At 45.2% G+C, this 22,347-nt stretch overlaps 1 protein-coding gene across 5 annotated transcripts in view; it reads left to right on the top strand.

Annotated features, from left to right (window-relative positions):
- Positions 1 to 22,347, top strand: part of rbks (ribokinase) — a 235,241-nt gene that overhangs the window by 54,140 nt on the left and 158,754 nt on the right. For all 5 annotated transcript variants that reach the window (XR_005460906.1, XR_005460904.1, XR_005460905.1 and 2 more), the window contains exons 2-3: positions 10,130 to 10,262; positions 21,604 to 21,667. Coding sequence is in view for 2 of the 5 variants with exons in the window: in XM_038799063.1 (XP_038654991.1) it covers positions 10,130 to 10,262; positions 21,604 to 21,667 (197 nt within the window). In the remaining 3 variants the exon portion in view is untranslated. The remainder of the gene's footprint in view (positions 1 to 10,129; positions 10,263 to 21,603; positions 21,668 to 22,347) is intronic.

Genomic DNA, 22,347 nt, shown 5'->3' with positions numbered 1-22,347 from the left:
TTCTATACCACAGAACACCAGAATAAACACTGCAAATTTTGGTAAGATCCACGAGTGGTGTGGGCAATTGTCCAGAATACAAGAATCCCTTCCATTTTTCAGAGTGCAAAACTTTCCTTGTTGGTTATTTGTCAGCTACTTGACTTTCAGCATTACAAACCTCTTCAAAGACAAAAACAAAGTTTATACTAATTTGAAGACGTTTGTCCAACATTCTTTCCAGAATACCCCTTTTATTTGGGAAAATGCTGGAAAATCTCAGCAAGTCTGGCAGCATCTGTAGGGAGAGAAAAGAGCGAATGTTTCGAGTCTGATGACTCTTTGCCAAGGCTGGTACCAAACCAGCTTTGACAAAGAGTCATCGGACTCGAAACGTTAGCTCTTTTCTCTCCCTACAGATGCTGCTAGACTTGCTGAGATTTTCCAGCATTTTCCCTTTTGTTTCAGATTCCAGCATCCGCGGTAATTTGCTTTTACCACTTTATTTAACTTCAATTCCCCAATTGCCTGTCCGTTAACCCAAATGTATAACTGGGGTTTCATTATACATTGTGGGCTGAGAGCCCAGGAATCCATTACCCTGTTGAAACAGCTGAACCCCAGAGTTCTCCTTGATTGACAGCTGTGGCTCTCTGATCTCTGCTGTCGATTGCGCAATATTTATTTACACAACTTTAAGAGGTTTCAAATGTTTGCAGTTTCTATTATTGATGCTTGATTGACACTTTTATTGCCCTGTGAATTTTAATATAGTGAAAAATTATGAATTATTTTAAAGCTTTTTATTTACACATCCTATCGTTCTATACATTGGTTCCATACAGTAGATAGTAGGTCAATAGGCAGGGAAGTGCTATGGTTGGCAGAGGAAGCATGAGAGGCCATGAGGGTGGGTGGCGGGCATTGCTTGACATAGGGGAGAATGGGGGACCATGTTGGGGTGGTGGGGACATAGCTTAACATGTGGGTGAATAAGGTAGCATGGGTTGTGGGCTAGAGGGCCTTACTTTTTTCATTGCAGCTGGGAGAAAGTATTTTAAACTGCCCTACTTGGCACTCAGCAGCCCCTGTGGCTGCCTCCAATCTCTTTCCCCAACCTAAAAAGAAAATGCTGGAAAATCTCAGCAGGTCTGGCAGCATCTGTAGGGAGAAAAAGAGCTAACGTTTCGAGTCCAAATGACCAAGATTCGAAATGTATGTCCAGTCTCTCTTTTCCAGGTTGTCTGGCTCGATTGCAGCTTGCACCCACCCAACAATGAAAATCCCATCTTTGCGGGCATTTTCTTCAAAGGTGGGAGTGTGAAGCTGTGAGTTTCCCCAACTCCTGCTCCCAGCACTCCATGCTGAAAACCCAAGCTTTTGTATTTGTGACTAATTTATATGAAATGTAGAACACTTAGAAAATAGTATTTAGATCTCAAGATTTCACATTCAAGGCCCGTTTTTCTGTTGCGCAAATAATTATTAAATACTGAAATAAAAATGTAATGGGATTCGATTTTAGCAAAGTGGGGTAGCTTGCAATATGTCCTATAAGACAAAGGCAAGGAACGTTAGTGAACGGTGGGAGAAGCAGTATACCTCATGAGAACTGAGAAGGGGGCTCAATAGAATCAATTCCGGTACAGACAAAGATAAGAGGTGGGTAAAAATTGGATTAAGTGAGTGGGGAAAAAATAATACCAAAACAGTATGTACAAGAAAAGAGAATAAAATTAAGACTGAAACATCTTAGAACGATGCATATTCTGAATAAATAATACTGTCGGAGTTCATTTTCAATTTCTGGGCTAAAGAAGTTGATTGGCTTCAAATAAGAATAAAATAGAAAGGACCATTTGGCTTTGGCTAGATTTGACAGGGGCATACCCAACCAGTTGACCTTCCAAAGTCCTCCTCACTAATGTTTGTGGCCTCATGCTATTGTTGAGGTAGATGTCCCACAGAGTAATCAAACAATAGGCTAACATGCAAAATCGTACCTTCCAGCCAACGGCCCCAGACTCCTTCATCACCATTCCATATCCAGGCCCACCAGCTGGTCAGACCCACAGATTTACTTGTCACAGATGGATTCATCCATAACAATATTGGTAGGATTAACCACTATGCAGTGCTTGTGGAGCCAAAGTCCTACCTTCATAGTGAGTATACCCTCCATAGTGTTGAGTGGCAGTGCCATTGTGCTGAATGAAATAGATCACAAACAAATATGGCTGCTCAAAACACTGCATCCAGTAGGCACCATAATATGTAGCCCTATGACCTGACATTTCTCCCACTACTCAATTATCATTAATCCAGGAGACCAACTCTAGTTCAATGAAGCATGTAGGAGAGCATGCCAGGAGTAGTACCAGGAGGCATAGCTGAAAACGACAGAAGCAACATTCCATAGACATATCTAAGAAATCCTACAGTTTAAAATGCTGTAATCCTGCCACATTATGATGAATGCTGGTGGGCAATTAAACAACTAGTTGAGGAGGAGGCTTCGGGAACATTCCCATCCTCATCATCACTCCAGAATCTCGACACCATTTAGGATGTAGCAGCCCGCTTCTACCTACTACTTAAAATCACCTCCACAGGGCAGCAAGGTGGCGCAGTGGTTAGCACTGCTGCCTCACGATGCCAAGGACACGGGTCCCATCCCGGCCTCGGGTCACTGTCCGTGTGGAGTTTGCACATTCTCCCCATGTCTGCGTGGGTCTCACCCCCACAACCCAAAGATGTGCAGGGGAGGTGGATTAGCCACACTAAATTGCCCCTTAATTGGAAAAATTGAGAAACCAATCACCTCTACCACTGGTGCACATGGTTGCATTTTGCACCATGTGGACCACCATTTAGAGAAGGACAAGTGCAGTAGGCGTGTGGGAACATCACCTCCATATTCCGCAACGTTCTGACTTGGAGATACCTCCTGGTCCTCCTTCATTACTGGACAATAATCATGCAATTCCCATTCTAACGACGCTGTGGGAGTACCTTCACCCATGGACTGCAGCAATACAAAGCTGGCTCGCCGCCATCTTTCCAACACCTGCAATGCCTCACATCTAGTGAATAAATAAGTGAAAAAGTGGCCAAAGTTCTGGAGATTCACAACTGACACTGTGTCTCTGAACCCCCTGTTGCGTAGTAATAATGCCACATATCATTAACGTGATGTTATGATTTTGAGTAAGTTCCAGCCTGTTAATTCAGTGAACAAACATCTTTAAAATGGCATCATCCATTTTTAAATGCATGTATTTGTTTTAGTTATTCAGAATGCATGGTTTCCATCATGGAACTTATTATATCCCCCTACTCCAAACGAAATGATTTTAGTAAGATGCGAGGACAGCCTGTATAAGCAACAAAATCCATTAACAGTTTGATCACTGCATGTAAAAAATCCCCATTATCTACAATTCCCTATTGTTTACCATATTGATTTTGCTGAAAGCTCATCCCTAATATCTGGGTCTTTTAGTTCCAGGGAGGAAACCATGAGAGAAAGAAAGCTAGGACTATCTTTAAACAAAACTCTTGACAATTAATTATTTGAATTTGTTGTAGCTATTGGGCGGCCAATGTGTCGATGGTGCGCAAGTGGGTAATGGAGGGGGAGGGGGCAGCATGGAAACGGATGGAGAGGGTGTCCTGTGGAGATACAAGCCTGGGGGCCCTGGTAACGGCGCCGTGGCCGCTCCCTCCTACGAGGTATACCACGAGTCCGGTGGTGGCGGCTACCCTCAAGATTTGGGGGCAGTGGAGGCGACATAGGGGAGAAGTGGGGGGCTCGATGGAGGCTCCGTTAAGGGGGAACCATAGGTTCGTCCCGGGGAACATTGATGGGGGATTTCAGGGTTGGTACAGAGCGGGCATCAGACAGCTGAGGGACCTGTTTATTGATGGGAGGTTTGCGAGCCTGGGGGAGTTGGAGGAGAAATTTGGGCTCCCCCCGGGGAACATGTTCAGGTATCTGCAGGTAAAGGCATTTGCTAGGCGGCAGGTGGAGGGATTCCCTTCGCTTCCCGCGAGGGGGGTGAGCGACAGGGTGCTTTCGGGGGTCTGGGTCAGAGAGGGGAAGATATCTGATATCTACAAGGTTATGCAGGAGGCGGAGGAGGCGTCAGTAGAGGAGCTGAAAGCTAAGTGGGAGGGGGAACTGGGGGAACAGATCGAAGACGGGACATGGGCTGATGCCCTGGAGAGGGTTAATTCTTCCTCCTCGTGTGCGCGGCTTAGCCTCATCCAATTCAAGGTGCTGCACCGGGCCCACATGACTGGGACGAGGATGAGTAGGTTCTTTGGGGGTGAAGACAGGTGTGTCAGGTGCTCGGGGAGTCCAGCGAACCATGCCCATATGTTCTGGGCATGCCCGGCACTGGAGGAGTTCTGGAAGGGAGTGGCGAGGACGGTGCCGAGGGTGGTGGGATCCAGGGTCAAGCCAGGATGGGGACTCGCGATTTTTGGGGTTGGGGTGGAGCCGGGAGTGCAGGAGGCGAAAGAGGCCGGTGTGCTGGCCTTTGCGTCCCTAGTAGCCCGGCGAAGGATCTTGCTACAATGGAAGGATGCGAGGCCCCCAAGCGTGGAGACCTGGATCAATGACATGGCGGGTTTCATTAAGCTAGAGAAGGTCAAATTCGCCCTGAGAGGGTCGGTACAAGGGTTCTTTAGGCGGTGGCAACCTTTTCTCGACTTTCTGGCTCAACGATAGGGTACGGGGACAGTAGCAGCAGCAACCCGGGGGGGTGGGGGGGAAGGGGGAGGGAAAAGGTGTGTGTGTGTGGAGGGGGGGGGGGGGGGGGGGGGGGGGACGATGACTATGTTTGTTTATTTAATTTAAATTTATTTTTAAGTTCTTCTGTTGTTCATTGGGGTTGGGGGGGGGGCGGACGATGACTATGTTTGTTTATTTAATTTAAATTTATTTTTAAGTTCTTCTGTTGTTCATTGGGGTTGGGGGGGTGGGGGATGGGATACATGCGTCGATATGGTCTGGGGGTGATACAGTTATTATGGGTTATTTTGTTGCATTTCATTGTTTGTCGTTACGTTTTATATTTTCTGTAAAAAATTCCAATAAACATTATATTTTTTTTAAAAAAAAGAATTTGTTGTAGCTTCAGGGAAAAATGCTCTTTCAGTTACTGCATTTAAATGCTTGTGGTCAAGCAACAATTTCTCAGAACATGTCTCTTCTGGGATTAGTTAGGAACTGTCTAAGTGAATTCTCGGTGGAGTATAAACACATTTATTTTTATTGCTGACATATTAAGTTTCCTATTAACAAATTCTGGTATTAAATGTCAAAACAATGATTCAGTGACGTACAGGGAATGATTGTCGTGTTTCACATGCTGAAATATGATCTGATCAGAAATGAAGAACTTTTACTTCAAATACTTTAAAGAAATGTGCTGGTTTAACTTTTTTGTGAACAAAACATATAACTGTCACACAAAACAGGGACTGCCGAATTTGGTGGCTGTTCTATGTCGAGTTAGGAATGGCATTAATTGATTGAGAGAATTGGCAGCAGATCACCTGGGATAACAATTCAGTAGCTCCTGCTAGAAGGTGCATGTGTATGAATGCCTTTGCCAACAACTTGCATTCCTGTAATTTTCTTGCAGAACAGAACGGGTCAGAGGCTGTTTTCCCTGACTAGGTAGTCCAGAACTAAGTTTCAGGATAAGGGGATGGACATTTAGAACTGAGATGAGGAGAAATTTCTTCACTGCGGATTATGAGTCTTTTGAAACCTTAACTCTGGGCGCTGTCGATGCTCAGTCATCAAGTTTATTCAAAGCTAAGATCAGTATATTTTTGGTCATTTGGATCAAGAAATGTGGGAATAAGGTGGGAAAATGAAGTTCGAACAGAAGATCAATTGTTCTCTTATTGAATTGCAGACCAGGCATGAGGGGCCCTGTGGCATACTCCTAATTCTTATGTTGCCCTTGGTTAAGTGGTTCATGTTTTCAGGGGGTGCTGTGGGGCAGGGGAATAGTTCCACACAAAAACACAATCAATGTAGCTGTACAATGTAATGGAAAGTTACGTCTTTAATCCTGTTTTGATAGGACATCTAAATAATGAACTGCAGTTGTTCCTCAAATCTGTAATTTATAATGCATGAAGGGAGAAATTGTGAAGAGTACATAGCACCTATGCGTTGTGTATTTGAAGAATGACGCATGGGAACGATAGATAAATGAACATACAGGAAGTATATGTCAGTCAAATCCAATTGCATGGAATTCAAATCTGCTAATTTTGGCCTGTACCCTAATATGTGCAAATTGTAACCAAATTCTAATTCGGTCTTAATAAATAAGTTTGCTTTTCTGAAAAACCAACTAGGTTTAAAATAATTCAGCAGGTTGGGGAGAGTGAAAAAAGAACAATTACGAGACTGTTGGCTGTCTTGTCAGGGGGCTGGGAAAACGAGCTGTAGTCCAGAAGCCAGTGTTGAGAGTAGTGAGGTACTGAGGAGGGTATCAAGATCGCAGGAGTGTACCGGCAGACAGGAATGTGGGTTGAAGTGTGTCTACTTTAATGCATGATGTGGAGATGCTGGCGTTGGACTGGGGTGAGCACAGTTGTCATGGGTGATTTTACCTTTCCAAATATTGATTGGAACCTCTATAGGTCGAACAGTTCGGATGGGGCAGTTTTTGTACAGTGTGTGCAGGAGGGTTTCCTGACACAATATGGGGATAGGCCGACAAGAGGGGTGAGCCACATTGGATTTGGTACTGGGTAATGAACTGGGCCAAGTGTTAGATTTGTTTGTGGGAGAGCACTTTGGAGATAGTGACCACAATTCGGTGTCTTTCACTATTGCAATGGAGAGGGATAGGGCCATGTGTCTGGGAAAGATTTATAATTGGGGGAGGGGTAATTATGATGCGATTAGGCAAGAGTTAGGGAGCATAAGATGGGAACAGAAACTGTCAGGGAAAGGCACAAATGAAAAGTGGAGCTTGTTCAAGGAACAAATACTGTGTGTCCTTGATAGGTATGTCCCTGTCAGGCAGGGAGGAAATGGCCGTGTGAGGGAACCATGGTTCACAAAAGAGGTTGAATGTCTTGTCAAGAGGAAAAAGGAAGAGTATGTAAGGATGCGAAAACAAGGTTCAGTTGGGTCCCTTGAGGGTTACAAGGTAGCAAGGAATTACCTAAAAAAAAGGGCTTAGGAGAGCTAGGAGGGGGCATGGTCAGATCAAGGAAAACCCCAAGGCTTTTTACTCTTATGTGAGAAATAAAAGAATGACCAGGGTGAGGGTAGGACCGGTCATGGACAGTAGTGGAACTTGTGCATGGAGTCAGAAGAAATAGGAGAGGGGTTGAATGAAGATTTTTCTTCAGTGTTCACCAAGGAGAGGGGCCATGTTTTTGAGGATGAGATTGTGATACAGGCGGGTAGGCTGGAGGAGGTAGATGTTCTGAGGAAGAATGTATTAGCAATTTTGAAAAACCTGAGGGTCGACAAGTACCCTGGGCCAGATGGGATATATCCAAGGATTCTTTGGGAGGCAAGGGATGAGATTGCAGAGCCTTTGGCTTTGATCTTTGGGTCCTCACTGCTCACGGGGTTAGTGCCAGAAGACTGGAGAGTGGCGAATGTTGTTCCTCTGTTCAAGAAAGGGAATAGGAATGACCCTGGTAATTATAGGCTGGTTAGTCTTACTTCGGTGGTCGGTAAGTTAATGGAAAAGGGCCTGAAGGATAGGATTTATGACCATTTGGAAAGATGCAGCTTAATCCGGGATAGTCAACACAGATTCGTGATTGATTTTGATTGAATTCTTTGAGGAGGTAACTAAAGTGTGTAGATGAAGGTAGAGCAGTTGATGTTGTATACATGGATTTTAGTAAGGTGTTTGATGAGGTTCCCCGTGGTCGGCTCATGAAGAAAGTAAGCAGGTGTGGGATAGAGGGAAATCTGGCCAATTGGATAAGTAACTGGCTGTCACATAGAAGACAGAGGGTGGTGGTGGATGGAAAATTTTCAGACTGGAGACCAGTTACCAGAGGCGTACCACAGTGTACCGGTGTACCACAGGAATCAGTGCTGGGTCCTCTGCTATTTGTGATTTTTATCAATGACTTGGAGGAGGGGGCTGAAGGCTGGGTCAGTAAATTTGTTGATGACACCAAGATTGGTGGAGTAATGGATGAGGTGGAGGGCTGTAGTAGGCTGCAAAGAGACATTGATAGGATGCAGAGCTGGGCCGAAAAATGGCAGATGGAGTTTAACCCTGATAAGTGCGAGGTGATTCATTTTGGTAGAAAAAATTTGAATGTGGAACAGAGATATCTTGGGGTTCATGTCCACAGATCTCTGAAGGTTGCCACTCAAGTGGATAGAGCCGTGAAGAAGGCTTATAGTGTGTTAGCGTTTATTAACAGGGGGCTTGAGTTTAAGAGCCGCGGGGTTATGCTGCAACTATATATGACCCTGGTGAGACCACATTTGGAGTATTGTGTGCAGTTCTGGTCACCTCATTATAGTTAGGATATGGAAGCTTTGGAAAGGGTGCAAAGGAGATTTACCAGGATGCTGCCTGGTTTGCAGTTTACGTTTTATGAGGAAAAGTTGAGGGAGCTATGGCTTTTCTCTTTGGAGCGGAGGAGGATGAGAGGCGACTTAATAGAGTTTATAAGATGATGAGGGGGATAGATAGAGTGGACGTTCAGAGAGTATTTCCTCGGGTGGATGTAGCTGTTACAAGGGGGCATAACTATAAGATTCAGGATGGGAGATATAGGAGGGATATCCGAGGTAGGTTCTTTACTCAGAGAGTGGTCATGGTGTGGAATGGACTGACTGCTGTGATAGTGGAGTCGGACACTTTAGGAACTTTCAAGCGGTTATTGGATAGGCACATGGAGCACACCAGAATGACGGGGAGTAAGATAACTTGATCTTGGTTTCGGACAATGCTCGGTACAACATCGAGGGCCGAAGGGCCTGTTCTGTGCTGTACTGTTCTGTACTGTACTGTATGTTGGGGGCAGCACGGTAGCATTGTGGATAGCACAATTGCTTCAGAGCTCCAGGGTCCCAGGTTCGATTCCGGCTTGGGTCACTGTCTATGAGGAGTCTGCACATCCTCCCCGTGTGTGCGTGGGTTTCTTCCAGGTGCTCCGGTTTCCTCCCACAGTCCAAAGTTGTGCAGGTTAGGTGGATTGGCCATGATTAGTGTCCAAAATTGCCCTTAGTGTTGGGTGGGATTACTGGGTTATGGGGATAGGGTAGAGGTGTTGACCTTGGGTAGCGTGCTCTTTCTAAGAGCTGGTGCAGATTCGATGGGCCAAAAGGCCTCCTTCTGCACTGTAAATTCGATGATAATCGATGTTCTATGTTCCATGTGAGGCCAATTTTATTCTGGAGGCCTGCAGGATTGGAAGGGATGGGAGAGCTCAATGAATGCATTTTCCTTCATGGAGAGGGGGAATATTTAAAGGCATTTCACTCTTGTTACGAATCCCTGGCTAGGGCACGGTCAATTCCAGCCTCCCTTGACCCAGAGTCGCAACGCAATTGAATTAACCAATAATTCTTAGAAAAATGCCCACAGTCTTTGGCCCTTGGATGCCCAATAATTACAGTCACCAGATTTGTCAATGTAAAAACAATTACTTTTTATTAGGAACAAAAGCTATAATGAAATATGCGGGAAATGCTACTCAGTCACTATCCCACACTTTAACTTGCCCCCACCCTCACACAGATACAAGACAGACAAACACAAATGGGTGGAGAGGGGTGAAAATACTAAGTAAAAGAAAAAAGAGTCTTTGTTTCAGATGGTTATCTTGAAGCAGATCTTCCTTCACAGTAAGCTTTCAGATTCAGGTCTCTGTTTGCAACATGTAATGGTTTTCACTGTAGATAGAGAGGGAGAACTCATTTAAAGATACATGTCCGTTAAGCAGCAAACATAGAGAAAGGGGGAAAAGGGAATCAGCAGGAATCTGGGTTGAACTTGTGATCTTCCGACTAAGCATTTTCCAGGTACTGTCTGGAAAATTAATATTGGTAAAGTGAGTGCTGCGGGAATGCATGGGATGCCATACATAGTCAGCTATTGTATTTGAAATAGTTTTTGTTCTTTTTCAATAGTTATACACCACGTTTACCCAAGGCGGGTGAAACCATACACGGACATAAGTTTTTCATTGGATTTGGAGGGAAAGGGGCCAATCAGTGTATCCAGGCAGCACGGCTTGGAGCCAAATCAGCAATGGTTAGCAAGGTAAGACTGAAAAACAAGTTTTAGACTAATAGTTTGTATCTTTGGCATGGAAGCAAGGACCATGAGGAGAATTTGACCCTTCCATGACCTGCCAAGTCCTTAAGTTGCCGACAGAAAAATAGGCAATACTGGCATTATAGTTAGTGCACATTCATGGAGTTATTACGGCACAGAAGGAGTCACTCTTGTCAACATTAGTCCTTGTTTTATCCCCGTAATCCACACAAGTTTTATCTGCCTTGGGTGTCCATGTAATTATCTTTTGAAATGGTCCATCATCGGTTTCCAACAACCTCCTAGGCAGTGTACCAGGACATTGCATTAACAATGTTCTGCCTTAAAAGAACCCTGTATCTCTTTTTCAAAACCTTTAACTTTGTGAACCCTGAAAAACACCTGACCTGCCTACCTGATCCCATTTGCTTGCACTTTGCCCATAGCCTTGAATGTTATGACATGACGTGCTCATCCAGATACTTTTTAAAGGATGTGAGTTAACCCGCCTTGACCACCCTCCCAGGCAGTGGTTTCCAGACCGTCACCACCCTCTGGGTAAAAAGGTTTTTCCTCCCATTCCCCTAAACCTGCCCCTCACCTTGAACATGTGTCTTCTCGTAAATGCCCCTTCAACTAAGGAGAACAGCTGCTCCCTATCCACTCTGTCCATGCCCCTCATAATCTTGTACATCTCGATCAGGTCGTTCCTCCGTCTTCTCTGTTCCAGCAAAAACAACTCGAGCCTATCCAACCTCTCTTCGTAACCTAAATGTTCCATCCCAGGCAACATCCTGGTAAATCGCCTCTGCACCCCCTCCAGTGCAATCACATCCTTCCTATAATGTGGTGACCAGAACTGCACACATTACTCTCCTCACTAAAATTCTATACAACTCCAACATGATCTCCCTGTTCTTTAAATAATGCCTCGATTGATAAAGGCAAGTGTCCCATATGCCTTCTAACTGCCCTATTAACCAGTCCTGCCGCCTGGAATTTGTCCACTTTGAAGCCTGCCAACAACTCCAATACCTTATCACTCCCTATGTCAATTTGCTCAAGAACCTGGCATTTCCCCCTGAGTTCCATATCTACTTCCTCATTCTGTTGGGTGAAGACGGATATGAAGTATTTGTTCAGCACCTTGCCAATGTGCCCTGTTCCACCCACAGATTCCCCCCTTGGTCCCTAATTGGCACTCCTCTTTCCCTGGTTATCCTCATCCCATTGACATACCACGTGCAAACAGTGGGGGTGAGTAAGCACTCACGGACTGGCAGGGGTTAGTCTGTGGCATAGATTGAGGCGCACCAGCGCTCCGCTTTCTGTGTGGGTTACCATCACCACCCGCCCACCCCCCCGTCCTCGACCGTGACCCACTGACAGTGCCGACACAATTCCATCACCCTGGAGTGATGTTACGCAGACCCTGGGAGGATGGGATTTGGCGGGGTTGGCGGGAGGGGGGGGGGGACCAGGGAGATGTGGAATGACAGAGGAGAACACATCCTGTGTGAAGTGGGCGAAGATAAGGGTCTCCCTGGCACCCCGGGCCTGCCGGACCCTTGCCGCTACCCCCTGTCCTCCATCCTCCGGCTGTTTCTGGAGGTTCTCCCTGGGCTTGTCCCCTCCAGCCCCTCCTTGTCCGGCGCATCATCCTTCTCCTCCTCAGAAGTGGCCACATGTTCCTCCCCCCTCCACCTCCAACACGTCGCCCCACTCCTATACTAGATTGCGGAGGACATAGCAGACCACCACAAAGGGGGCAGCCCGGCCGGGGGGGGGGGGGGCAGAAGTGTACTGCAGTGCACCAGCAGAGTGGTCGAGGCATCAGAATCGCATTTTGATGCATGATCTTCATGTAGTGATTGCACACGAGCTGAATGCTCAGGGAGTGGAACGCCGTCCTGTTGATATAGGACACTCTCAAAGTCCAGTGAGCACAAGGCGATATGCTTACCATCTATTAGCTCCTGGACCCAAGGCATCCCATGGATGGCGGAGAATCCTGCTGCCCTAGCCTTGTTAGGCCTGGTCCATGTCAAAGTTTATTTAGTTTATTGCCCAAGCAAACAGGGCATCCGTGACCTCACAGGCAAACTTGTGAGCTTTAGCTTGTGAGATGCCACACAACTCGCCGCTCGAGCCCTGGAATGATCCTGAGGCATAGAGGTTCAGGGCTACGGTGACCTTGACGGACACCGGGAGGGGTTATCCTCCTCCACATGGTGCCAAGTCCACAAGGAGGTGGCGTGTGAAGGAAGGGTTGGGGGAGTTGAAGGGAGAGAGGGAGTCGAGGGAGGGTTGGGGGCCGCATGGAGAGTACGGGGGTCGATGCTCTCATGTGGGCGGAAAGGTCTCGTGGGGGGAGTTGGTGTCAACTCCCACGTGCTGCTCGGTGTAGGTTATTGACCTTTTTTCCGGCACTGGAGGCCAGTCTTCCTGCTCGCACTTGTGGTGATTGTAGATCTGAGTAGATGCAATACAACTGAGCAAGCACTAGAGGGAGCACGGGAGAGCTATAAATACACCGGGACAGGAAGTGAGGACACACTTCACGGAAGGCAGAACTCGTAGCAGGACACAGACACAGGCAGGCAGCATTTGAGGTAGCCATAAGTTAAGCTCTGAAGAGAGAACAAATTCACAATAAAGCATCTTCTCCACCTTTGAGACTACGAGCTTTATTAAGACATGAGGAACAACACATGGTACCAGGTTTGGCTTCAGACGCTTACTACAGGACAACTCAGCTGCAGAAACAGAAAGACCAAAATGGCAAGAAACACTCCTACTGGTCATTGGACTTGGGAAGACATCGCTTATTCGGGGATGTGGCTTGGAACCCCACTGCAGCTGGACATGACTGGCAATGTAAGAAATGTCTGGAAAATGTTTAAACAAATGTTCGATTTTTATATCATAGCTAATGATGTAGCAGCAGCCTCAGACGAAATTAAAATAGCAATGCTCATCGCAGGACATGAAGCTAGGAAAGTATATAATGGATTTAAATACTCAAAAGATGAAGACAGCAACAACTTACAAACAATACTAAACAAATTTGAAGAGTACTGTAAGGAATTTGAACAGCACGGTATGCTCAGAGGCCAAACTGCACAGAGACTGAGTGATGCAAAACTCTACAAACAGAAACGCTTCAGTCAAGAAATTACGAGTGAAAAGTACAGATCAAAAAGAAGAAATAACTTGAATTTTTCACAAAGCCAAAACGCTGAAATCCAGTACAAATCGAAAGGAAAAGGTAACTTACAACTTTCAGGGAAAAAAAACGTTGAAATCCGCGATAAAATGGCTTCGGACCACATTTTACAGTCTCGGGCAGACAAGAAACTAAAATCTGCGCATGCGCAGGAAACAGAAGCCACGCATGCGCAGTTACAATCACCCGTTTATCGTTCTGCGCATGCACCAGCCGTGCATGCGCAGTTTTTAAAAGTTTATGTTGCTGATCGTTATGCGCATGCGCAGTCTCAAAACGTTTTGGTCGCGCATGCGCAGTGGACACAAAACGGCAAAGTAAAGGAAGGCCGATTTGCGCATGCGCAATTGATTCCTACGCATGACGTCACGAGCGTCATGACGTCTGAGCCTACTTAAAAGGGAAATGCCCGATAATTGAAAACAAGATACTTAAAGCGGTAAAACCAAACTTTCTTGCCTCAGAAGACAAAAAAACGCCTGAACTTAAACCAGCAGTTGAAAACAACTCGCACAACACCTTGGAAAAGCAGTCTGCACCACCCAAAGTGGAGAGAACAAAAAGAAATCCGAAACAAAAAAAGATGATTTGGTTTTCGAAGAATACTACTCAGAAATGGCTGAGTTATTCGGATATGCTGATCACAGCATCAGCGACACGGTCGCATAGCTCAACGCGAATCTACTCGTGGTAGATGAATCCAACCAAGATGATATGGTTTTCGAAGAATACTACTCAGACATGGCTGAGTTATTCGGATATGCTGATCACAGCATCAGCGACACGGTCGCAAAGCTCAACGCGAATCTACTCGTGGTAGATGAATCCAACACCATGGTGCCATGGCAGATCGTCGATACATTGGATGACCGCAATACCCAAGAAGAAGACGACGCCACACAGAGAGCACAGAAAGACTCCACAGAGAGAGCGATGACAGGCTCCACAGTGAGAGTGATGAAAGACTCCAAAAGGGAAGCAAGCAAACATCCCCTGGCAAACACCATGCATGAACAAGACCATGAAAGTCAACCCGCCGTATCTGAGCAACCGCAAGCAGACTATGAAAGTCTACCAAGCTCACATAAACAAGAAGAAGACAATGTACAACTCCCCACTGCATGCGAAAACACTGACAAGGTGATCACACTCGACATACAGGAGGTACAGGATCACAGCGAGACTGACAGTTCTCAGCTTGTCTGTACAGAAGCACAGAATAGGGCCACCCAAGAATCCAGAGAGACCACGCCAATAGAAACCATGCAGATTTTGACTCCAGAAGAGGAGCACCAAGAGTCCAAAGAGACCACGTCAATTGTAACCTTGAAGATTTTGACTCCGGAAGAGGAGCACCAAGAGTCCAGAGAGACCGCGTCAAATGAAATCGCAAAGAATTTGACTCCAGAAGAGGAGCACCAAGAAAGCAAAGACGACGAATCTAATCCACAACAAATGACTGATGTCACCAGCATCGATGCAACATCATATCAGTCTCACCATTCTCGAGACGAAACGTTCAATGCAACAGATTCCACAAAGGACACTCGCACTAATAACTGTGACAATGACTCAAATTATCCACACGGGACACACATTAAGCAGACAAGAAAAACAAAAGCCAAAAGAAGCACAGCAGAAACGAGAACAACAGCAAGAACAAAAGCAACATGAAGCGCGACAAGAACAACAAAAATCGCAAGAAGCACTGCAGAAACAAGAACAACAACAGCACCAACAAAAACTACAAGCACAACGACAAAAACTACAAGAAGAACAACAAAACCAGCAAGAAGAATAACAAAGATAGCGACAACAACAAAGACCGAAACGACAAAAACAGCAACAAGAACGGCAACGAAAACAACAAAGACAGGAACGACAGAAACAACAGCAATGAAACAACGACTTGTACAAAATGGTACAACTCTGCACATGAAGGACAATGCCACAGCACACTGCAAAACAATGACAAGACTACAAACATGCCATGGGATGACAACGAATCGCACAAACTCACATCTGCTCCAGAACAAGCAAGCACACCAGCTTTCAAGGCAGATGACATAATAAATCGATACCACATGCTCAGAAAACAGTCCATGTCAGTCAACATCAGTGGTTCGACCATGCAAACACCTCGGGATGACGCATTGGTTACTTAAAATAACAAGAACACCGACAACATTCACCACGTCAACAACAACAAAAGAAAAAGCTTAGTGAACAAATTCATCAAGTTTGGACTCATAAATGGACTCATAAATATAAATTGGCTTTGTAAAATATGCAATAGCACCATCACTTGTATAGATACACATATCATAAGTAACTGTTTTGTACAATTTTCTTTAACGGTGTACAGAAAATATGTAAAGAAAAAAAGGGGGATGTGGTGATTGTAGATCTGAGTAGATGCAATACAACTGAGCAAGCACTAGAGGGAGCACGAGAGAGCTATAAATACACCGGGACAGGAAGTGAGGACACACTTCACGGAAGGCAGAACTCTTAGCAGGACACAGACACAGGCAGGCAGCATTTGAGGTAGCCGTAAGTTAAGCTCTGAAGAGAGAACAAATTCACAATAAAGCATCTTCTCCACCTTTGAGACTACGAGCTTTATTAAGACACGAGGAACAACACAACACTCTCAGCACTCACAGCTGCCGCCACCTCTTGCAAGGCAGCATTGGCTGCCCTGCGACTGACCCTCCAGGGCCTTCAGGGGAACAGGACATCCCTCCTGGCCTCCATGGCATCTAAGAGTCTGGCCAAATTTGCATTCCTGAATCTTGGAGCCGGTCTCCTGGGTGTCATTGTTGCGGGCTGGCTGGGGTTGGCTGTGCAAGAGCTGTTTAAGTGCTGCTCGACTTTGTTAGCGGGGGGCTGGCGAGCCTTAATTTCGTTGAGAAGCCCGTGGGGCCTTGTTAAGTGGACCAATTAAAGTTGAATAGTGTTGCTGGCCTCACCGGGCCCAGCACCGGGAGGCTCGTGGTAGTTCCCGCTCACTACCACACTCAGAAATCTTTCCGGAGAATCGCACCCGAGGGGTTTGTTTAATGAAGAGACATTGAGCAGTTTAGGCCAAACTCTCTAGAGTTTAAAAGAGGGGAGATCAAATTGAGGTATATATGATGATAATAGGTATGGGTAAAGTAAATGTGGAATGGATGCTTCTTCTTGTGGGGCATTCTAGAATGAGAGCTCACAGCCTCAGGATAAGGGGTAGCAAATTTAAAGCAGAGATGAGGAGAAACTACTTCTCCCAAAGGATTGTGAATTGTGGAATTCGCTACGCCAGAGTGCGGTGGATGCTGGGACAGTGAATAAATCTAAGCAGGAGTTAGACAGATTTTTAATTAGTAATGGGTTACGGAGAATGGGCAGGATGGTGGAGATGAGGCCAGGATGAGACTAACCATGATTGTATTGAATAGTGGAGCAGGTTCAAGAGGCTAAATTGCCTACTCCTGCTCCTAGTTCTTATGCTCAAAGGAAGAACTATTCTGTCTAATTCCATCTTCCACCTCTTGATCTGTAACCCTGTAGATAACAGCATCTCAAGCACAAACCTGGTGTCCTTGATTAATAGGGGAATTTCTTGATTAATAAGCACAGTAAGAAGTCTTACAACACCAGGTTAAAGTACAACAGGTTTGTTTCAAACACGAGCTTTCGGAGCGCAGCTCCTTCCTCGGGTGAATGGACACCATTCACCTGAGGAAGGAGCTGCGCTCCGAAAGCTCGTGTCTGAAACAAACCTGTTGGACTTTAACCTGGCGTTGTAAGACTTCTTACTGTGCTCATCCCAGTCCAACGCCGGCATCTCCACATCTTGATTAATAAGGGCATTGGGGACTATGGGGGGTTATGGGGAGAAGGCAGGAGAATGGGGATGAGGAACATCATCAGCCACGATTGAATGACGGGGCAGTCCCGATGGGCTGAATGGCCTCATTCTGTTGCTATATCTTCTGGTCTGAAGTATATGAACATAAAAAATAGGGCAGCAGAAGACCATATCGCCTATCAATCCTGCTCCGCCTTTACTCCGGCGCCTGTTCGGAATGTTGAATTTACCTAACAAGCACACCTTTTGGGAGCTGGTGCGAGGAGACCAGAGCAAATGCACGCAGACAAAGGGAGAACATGACACACAGATAGTGCCCCAAGCCGGGAATCACACCAGGGTCCCTGGCGCTGTGAAGCAACAGTGCTAACTACTGTGCTCTTGTGCCGCCCTTCTGGAGAGAACTGGAAATAAGGTCAAATTTATATTGTTGTGGGGGATCATGGAGCGGTGGGGCTGGATAGAGGGCTAAGATATCAGGCACAGGGAGGGGTAACAATGGTGAGGGAAAGCAGATCAATGGAAGAAATGAAAATAGAGCAACATGGCACAGTGGTTAGCACTGCTACCTCACGGAGTCGAGGTACCAGGTTCGATCCCGACTCTGGGTCACTGTCTGTGTGGAGTTTGCACATTCTCCCTGTGTTTGTGTAGTTTTTTCCCCCACAACCCAAAGATATGCAGGGTAGGTGGATTGGCCAGGCTAACCATTGCCCCTTTATTGGAAAAAAATTAATTGAGTACTCAAAATTAAAAAGAAGAAATGGAAATAAATTAATCGAACTAAAAATGGGGTGAAATGGGCGAGTTCACAGTCTGAAGTTGTTGAAATCGATGTGAAGTCAGGAAGGCTATAACGCAGGGGTGGGCAAACTACGGCCCGCGGGCCGCATGCGGCCCGCCAAAGGTATTTCTGCGGCCCACCAAGTCATTAAAAAAAAAAAAATAATTTTTTTTTTTTTAAATTTTTTTTTTTTTTTTAAATTTTTTTTAAAGTTAATGGGGGGGGCTGTTGGGTTACTTACTGGTATAGGGTGGATACGTTGACTTGAGTAGGGTGATCCTTGCTCGACACAACGTCGAGGGCTGAAGGGCCTGTTCTGTGCTGTACTGTTCTATGTTCTATATGAGGCGCCCAGAATCATAACCGGGTGAAGTAATTATTTTACTTAATATACTATGCGGCCCTTTGTGAATTGTGAATTTCTGAATGTGGCCCTTGCACGGAAAAGTTTGCCCACCCCTGCTATAACGTGTCTAATCGGACGATCAGTGCTGTTCTTCCACTTTGTGCTGGACTTCACTGGAACATTGCTAGGTGTTTATTATAGATCTGCAGATAGTCAGCGAGAAATTAAGGAGCATTTTGCAGATGTGTATAAAAATAATAATAGAGTAATTATATTAGGTGATTTCAACTTTCCCAACATTGATTGGGATTGTCACTGTGTTAAGGGTGGAGTGCCGTTCTTAAAATGCATACAGGCGAACCTTTTAGCTCTATATGTAGAAGGTCCAACAAGGGATGATGCAGTCCTGGATATAATTCTGGGGGAATGAAGCTGGACAGATGGTTGATGTGTTGGTGGGGGAGCACAGGGATCTGTGCTATGTCCCCTATTGTTTGTCATCTATATAAATGACATAGATGACTATATGGTGGGGTAGGATCAGTAAGTTTGCGGATGACACAAAGATTAGCTGGGTGGTTAACAGTGAGGTTGAGTGTCTTGGGTTACAGGAAGATATAGATGGGATGGTCAAATGGGCAGAAAAGTGGCAGATGGAATTTAACCCTGAAAAGTGTGAACATAAGAACTAGGAACAAGAGTAGGCCATCTGGCCCCTCAAGCCTTCTCCGCCATTCAGTGAGATCATGGCTGATCTTTTGTGGACTCAGCTCCACTTTCCGGCCCGAACACCATAACCCTTAATCCCTTTTATTCTTCAAAAAACTATCTGCCTTTATCTTAAAAACATTTAATGAAGGAGTCTCAACTGCTTCACTGGGCAAGGAATTCCATAGATTCACAACCCTTTCGGTGAAGAAGTTCCTCCTAAACTCAGTCCTAAATGTACTTCCCCTTATTTTGAGACTATGCCCGCCAGTTCTGCTTTCACCGCCAGTGGAAACAACCTGCCCGCATCTATCCTATCTATTCCTTTCATAATTTCATATGTTTCTATAAGATCCCCCCTCATCCTTCTAAATTCCAATGAGTACAGTCCCAGTCTACTCAACCTCTCCTCGTAATCCAACCCTTTCAGCTCTGGGATTAACCTAGTGAATCTCCTCTGCACACCCTCCAGCGCCAGTACGTCCTTTCTCAGATAAGGAGACCAAAACTGAACACAATACCCCAGGTGTGGCCTCACTAACACCTTATACAATTGCAGCATAACCTCCCTAGTCTTAAACTCCATCCCTCTAGCAATGAAGGACAAAACTCCATTTGGCTTCTTAATCACCTGTTATACCTGTAAACCAGCTTTTTGCGACTCATGCACTAGCACACCCAGGTGTCTCTGCACAGCAGCATGTTTTAATATTTTGTCATTTAAATAATAATCCCTTTTGCTGTTATTCATGCCAAAATGGATAACCTCACATTTGTCAACATGGCATTCCATCTGCCAGATCCTAGCCCATTCACTTAACCTATCGAAATCCCTCTGGAGACTTCCAGTATCATCTGTACTTTTTGCTTTACCAAGTGATGCACTTTGGAAGGAGTAATTATCTGAATGGCAAATTAGGAGAGGGGAATGTGCAACAAGACCTGGGTGTCTTCATACACCAATCACTGAAGGTAAGCTTGTAGGTGCAGCAGGCGGTAAAGAAGGCAAATGATATGTTAGCTTGCATAGCTCGAGGATTAGAGTGCACGAGCAGGGGTGTCTTGCTGCAATTATACAGGGCCTTGGTGAGGCCACATCTGGAATATTGTGTGCAGTTTTGGTCTCCTTATTTGAGGAAGGATGTTCTTGCTCTAGAGAAAGTGCAGCAAAGGTTTACCAGCCTGATTCCTGGGATGTCATGTGAGGAGAGATTTAGTTGGTTAGGATAATATTCGCTGGCGTTCAGAAGAATGAGGAGGCAATGTCATTGAAACCGATAAAGTTCTAACAGGACTAAACCGGGTAGATGCAAGAAGGATGTTTCTGATGATGGGGCTGTCCAGAGCCAGGGATCACAGTCTGAGGATATGGGGTAGAGCATTTAGGACAGCGATAAGAAGACATTTCTTCACCCAGAGTGGTGAGCCTGTGGAGTTTGTTACAACGGAAATTAGTTAATGCCAAAAGGTATGTTTTCAAGAAGCAGCTAGATATAGCTTTTGGTGCAAAGGGGCTCAAAGGATATGGGAGGGAAGGCGGGATTAGGCTATTGAGTTTGAGGATCATAATGAATGGCAGAGCAGGCTTAAACGGCTGATGGCCTCCACCACCTGCTCCTATTTTCTACGTTTCTATGATGCATCTTTTTGTCACTTTTCCATTAATACTCCCTTTGGCCTTGCAGAACAAACCCTTTTGTCATTTCATCTCTCTTGACCTCGGTCCCAGAGACCTTCCATTTTGTTTTTCAAAATTCTACTCTTCTCCCTTTGACACGCACGAAATCTATTACATTTCCACCTTCTCATGAATGATCACAAACGGGCAATGTTTACTGGGTTTTCCTCTGCACCGCTGCTTTCTTTCAGACATGCTGAGTATTTTCTGCATTTTTTGTTTTTACTTCAGGTTTGCAGGATTTTGTTTTTGTATTAATTCTAAAAGTACCTTTCTGCATGAATGTTTACCAAGTGTTTGCTCCATTGGGTCTGTGTATTACTAATTTTCAATCCAGGTCTTTTTATTTCCATTGAGTTGAAAGCATCACGTGAGAAACTTAGTCAAATGTCTTAAATTCAATGTGAGGTGAATACACTGGGAAGTCCTTATCCACTTCTATAGTTAGTTCATTTGAAAGATGCATGATGTTTGAGAGAAATATTGGCAACTGATCACGGCTGTCTTACTGTGTGAATGAAGGTTGAATACATTTCTCGAAACTCCTCTGGTTTACTGATTAATAGGAAAGCTGGGCTGTTACTGGCAACAACTCATGCAATTTTATTTTGGAAAACACTTATATTGTATCCAAAGAGCCACTGTCAGTCCCACTGCCAGAAATTGTTTCAAGGTGGTTTCTTTATTAAGATGGAATAACGTGTTTAGTTTCAAGAAACCATCACCTAATCATTCTTTCCCTCGCATAACAGGTTGGGAAAGATTCATTTGGAGATAATTACATCGAAAACTTCAAAAGTAATGGCGTGTCCACAGGTATTACTTCAAAATCTCGTCTTCGCTATTGGAGAGATTGTGGATCTGTGCTGGAATGATTGCAGAGCTATGGTTGGACATTTCACAGTTGCTCTTTTTCTGTCAGAAGTTGTCTTGCTTGATAAAGTATTAGTTTTGACTAACTTTTGCAGTTGTAACTAAATATCATGAGACCATAAGATACAGGAGCGGAATTAGACTATTCGGCCCATCGGGTCTGATCATGGCTGATGTGTTTCTCATCCCCATTCTCCTGCCTTCTCCTCGTAACTCCTGATTCCCTTATTATCTCTGTCTTAAAGACACTCCGTGACTTGACCTCCACAGCCTTCTGCGGCAATGAGTTCCACAGATTCACCACCTTCTTGCTGAAGAAATTCTTCCTCATCTCAGTTTTAAAGGATCATCTCTTCAGTCTGAGGTTATGCCCTCGAGTTCTAGTCTCTTCTACTAGTGGAAATATCCTTTCCTTGTCCACGCTATCTTTGCCTCTCAGGATTCTGTAAGTTTCAATTAAATTCTCCCTCATCCTTTTAAACTCCATCGAGTACAGACCCAGAGTCCTTAACCACTCCTCATATGACAAGCCCTTCATTCCCAGGATTATTCTTGTGAACCTCCTCTGGAGCCCCTCCGAGGCCAGCACATCCTTCCTTAGATACAGGGCCCAAATCTGCTCA

The sequence above is a fragment of the Scyliorhinus canicula genome, chromosome 6, assembly GCF_902713615.1.
Source record: "Scyliorhinus canicula chromosome 6, sScyCan1.1, whole genome shotgun sequence".
In the NCBI taxonomy this organism is placed as follows: domain Eukaryota; kingdom Metazoa; phylum Chordata; class Chondrichthyes; order Carcharhiniformes; family Scyliorhinidae; genus Scyliorhinus; species Scyliorhinus canicula.
This window is presented reverse-complemented; position numbering and strand designations above follow the sequence as displayed.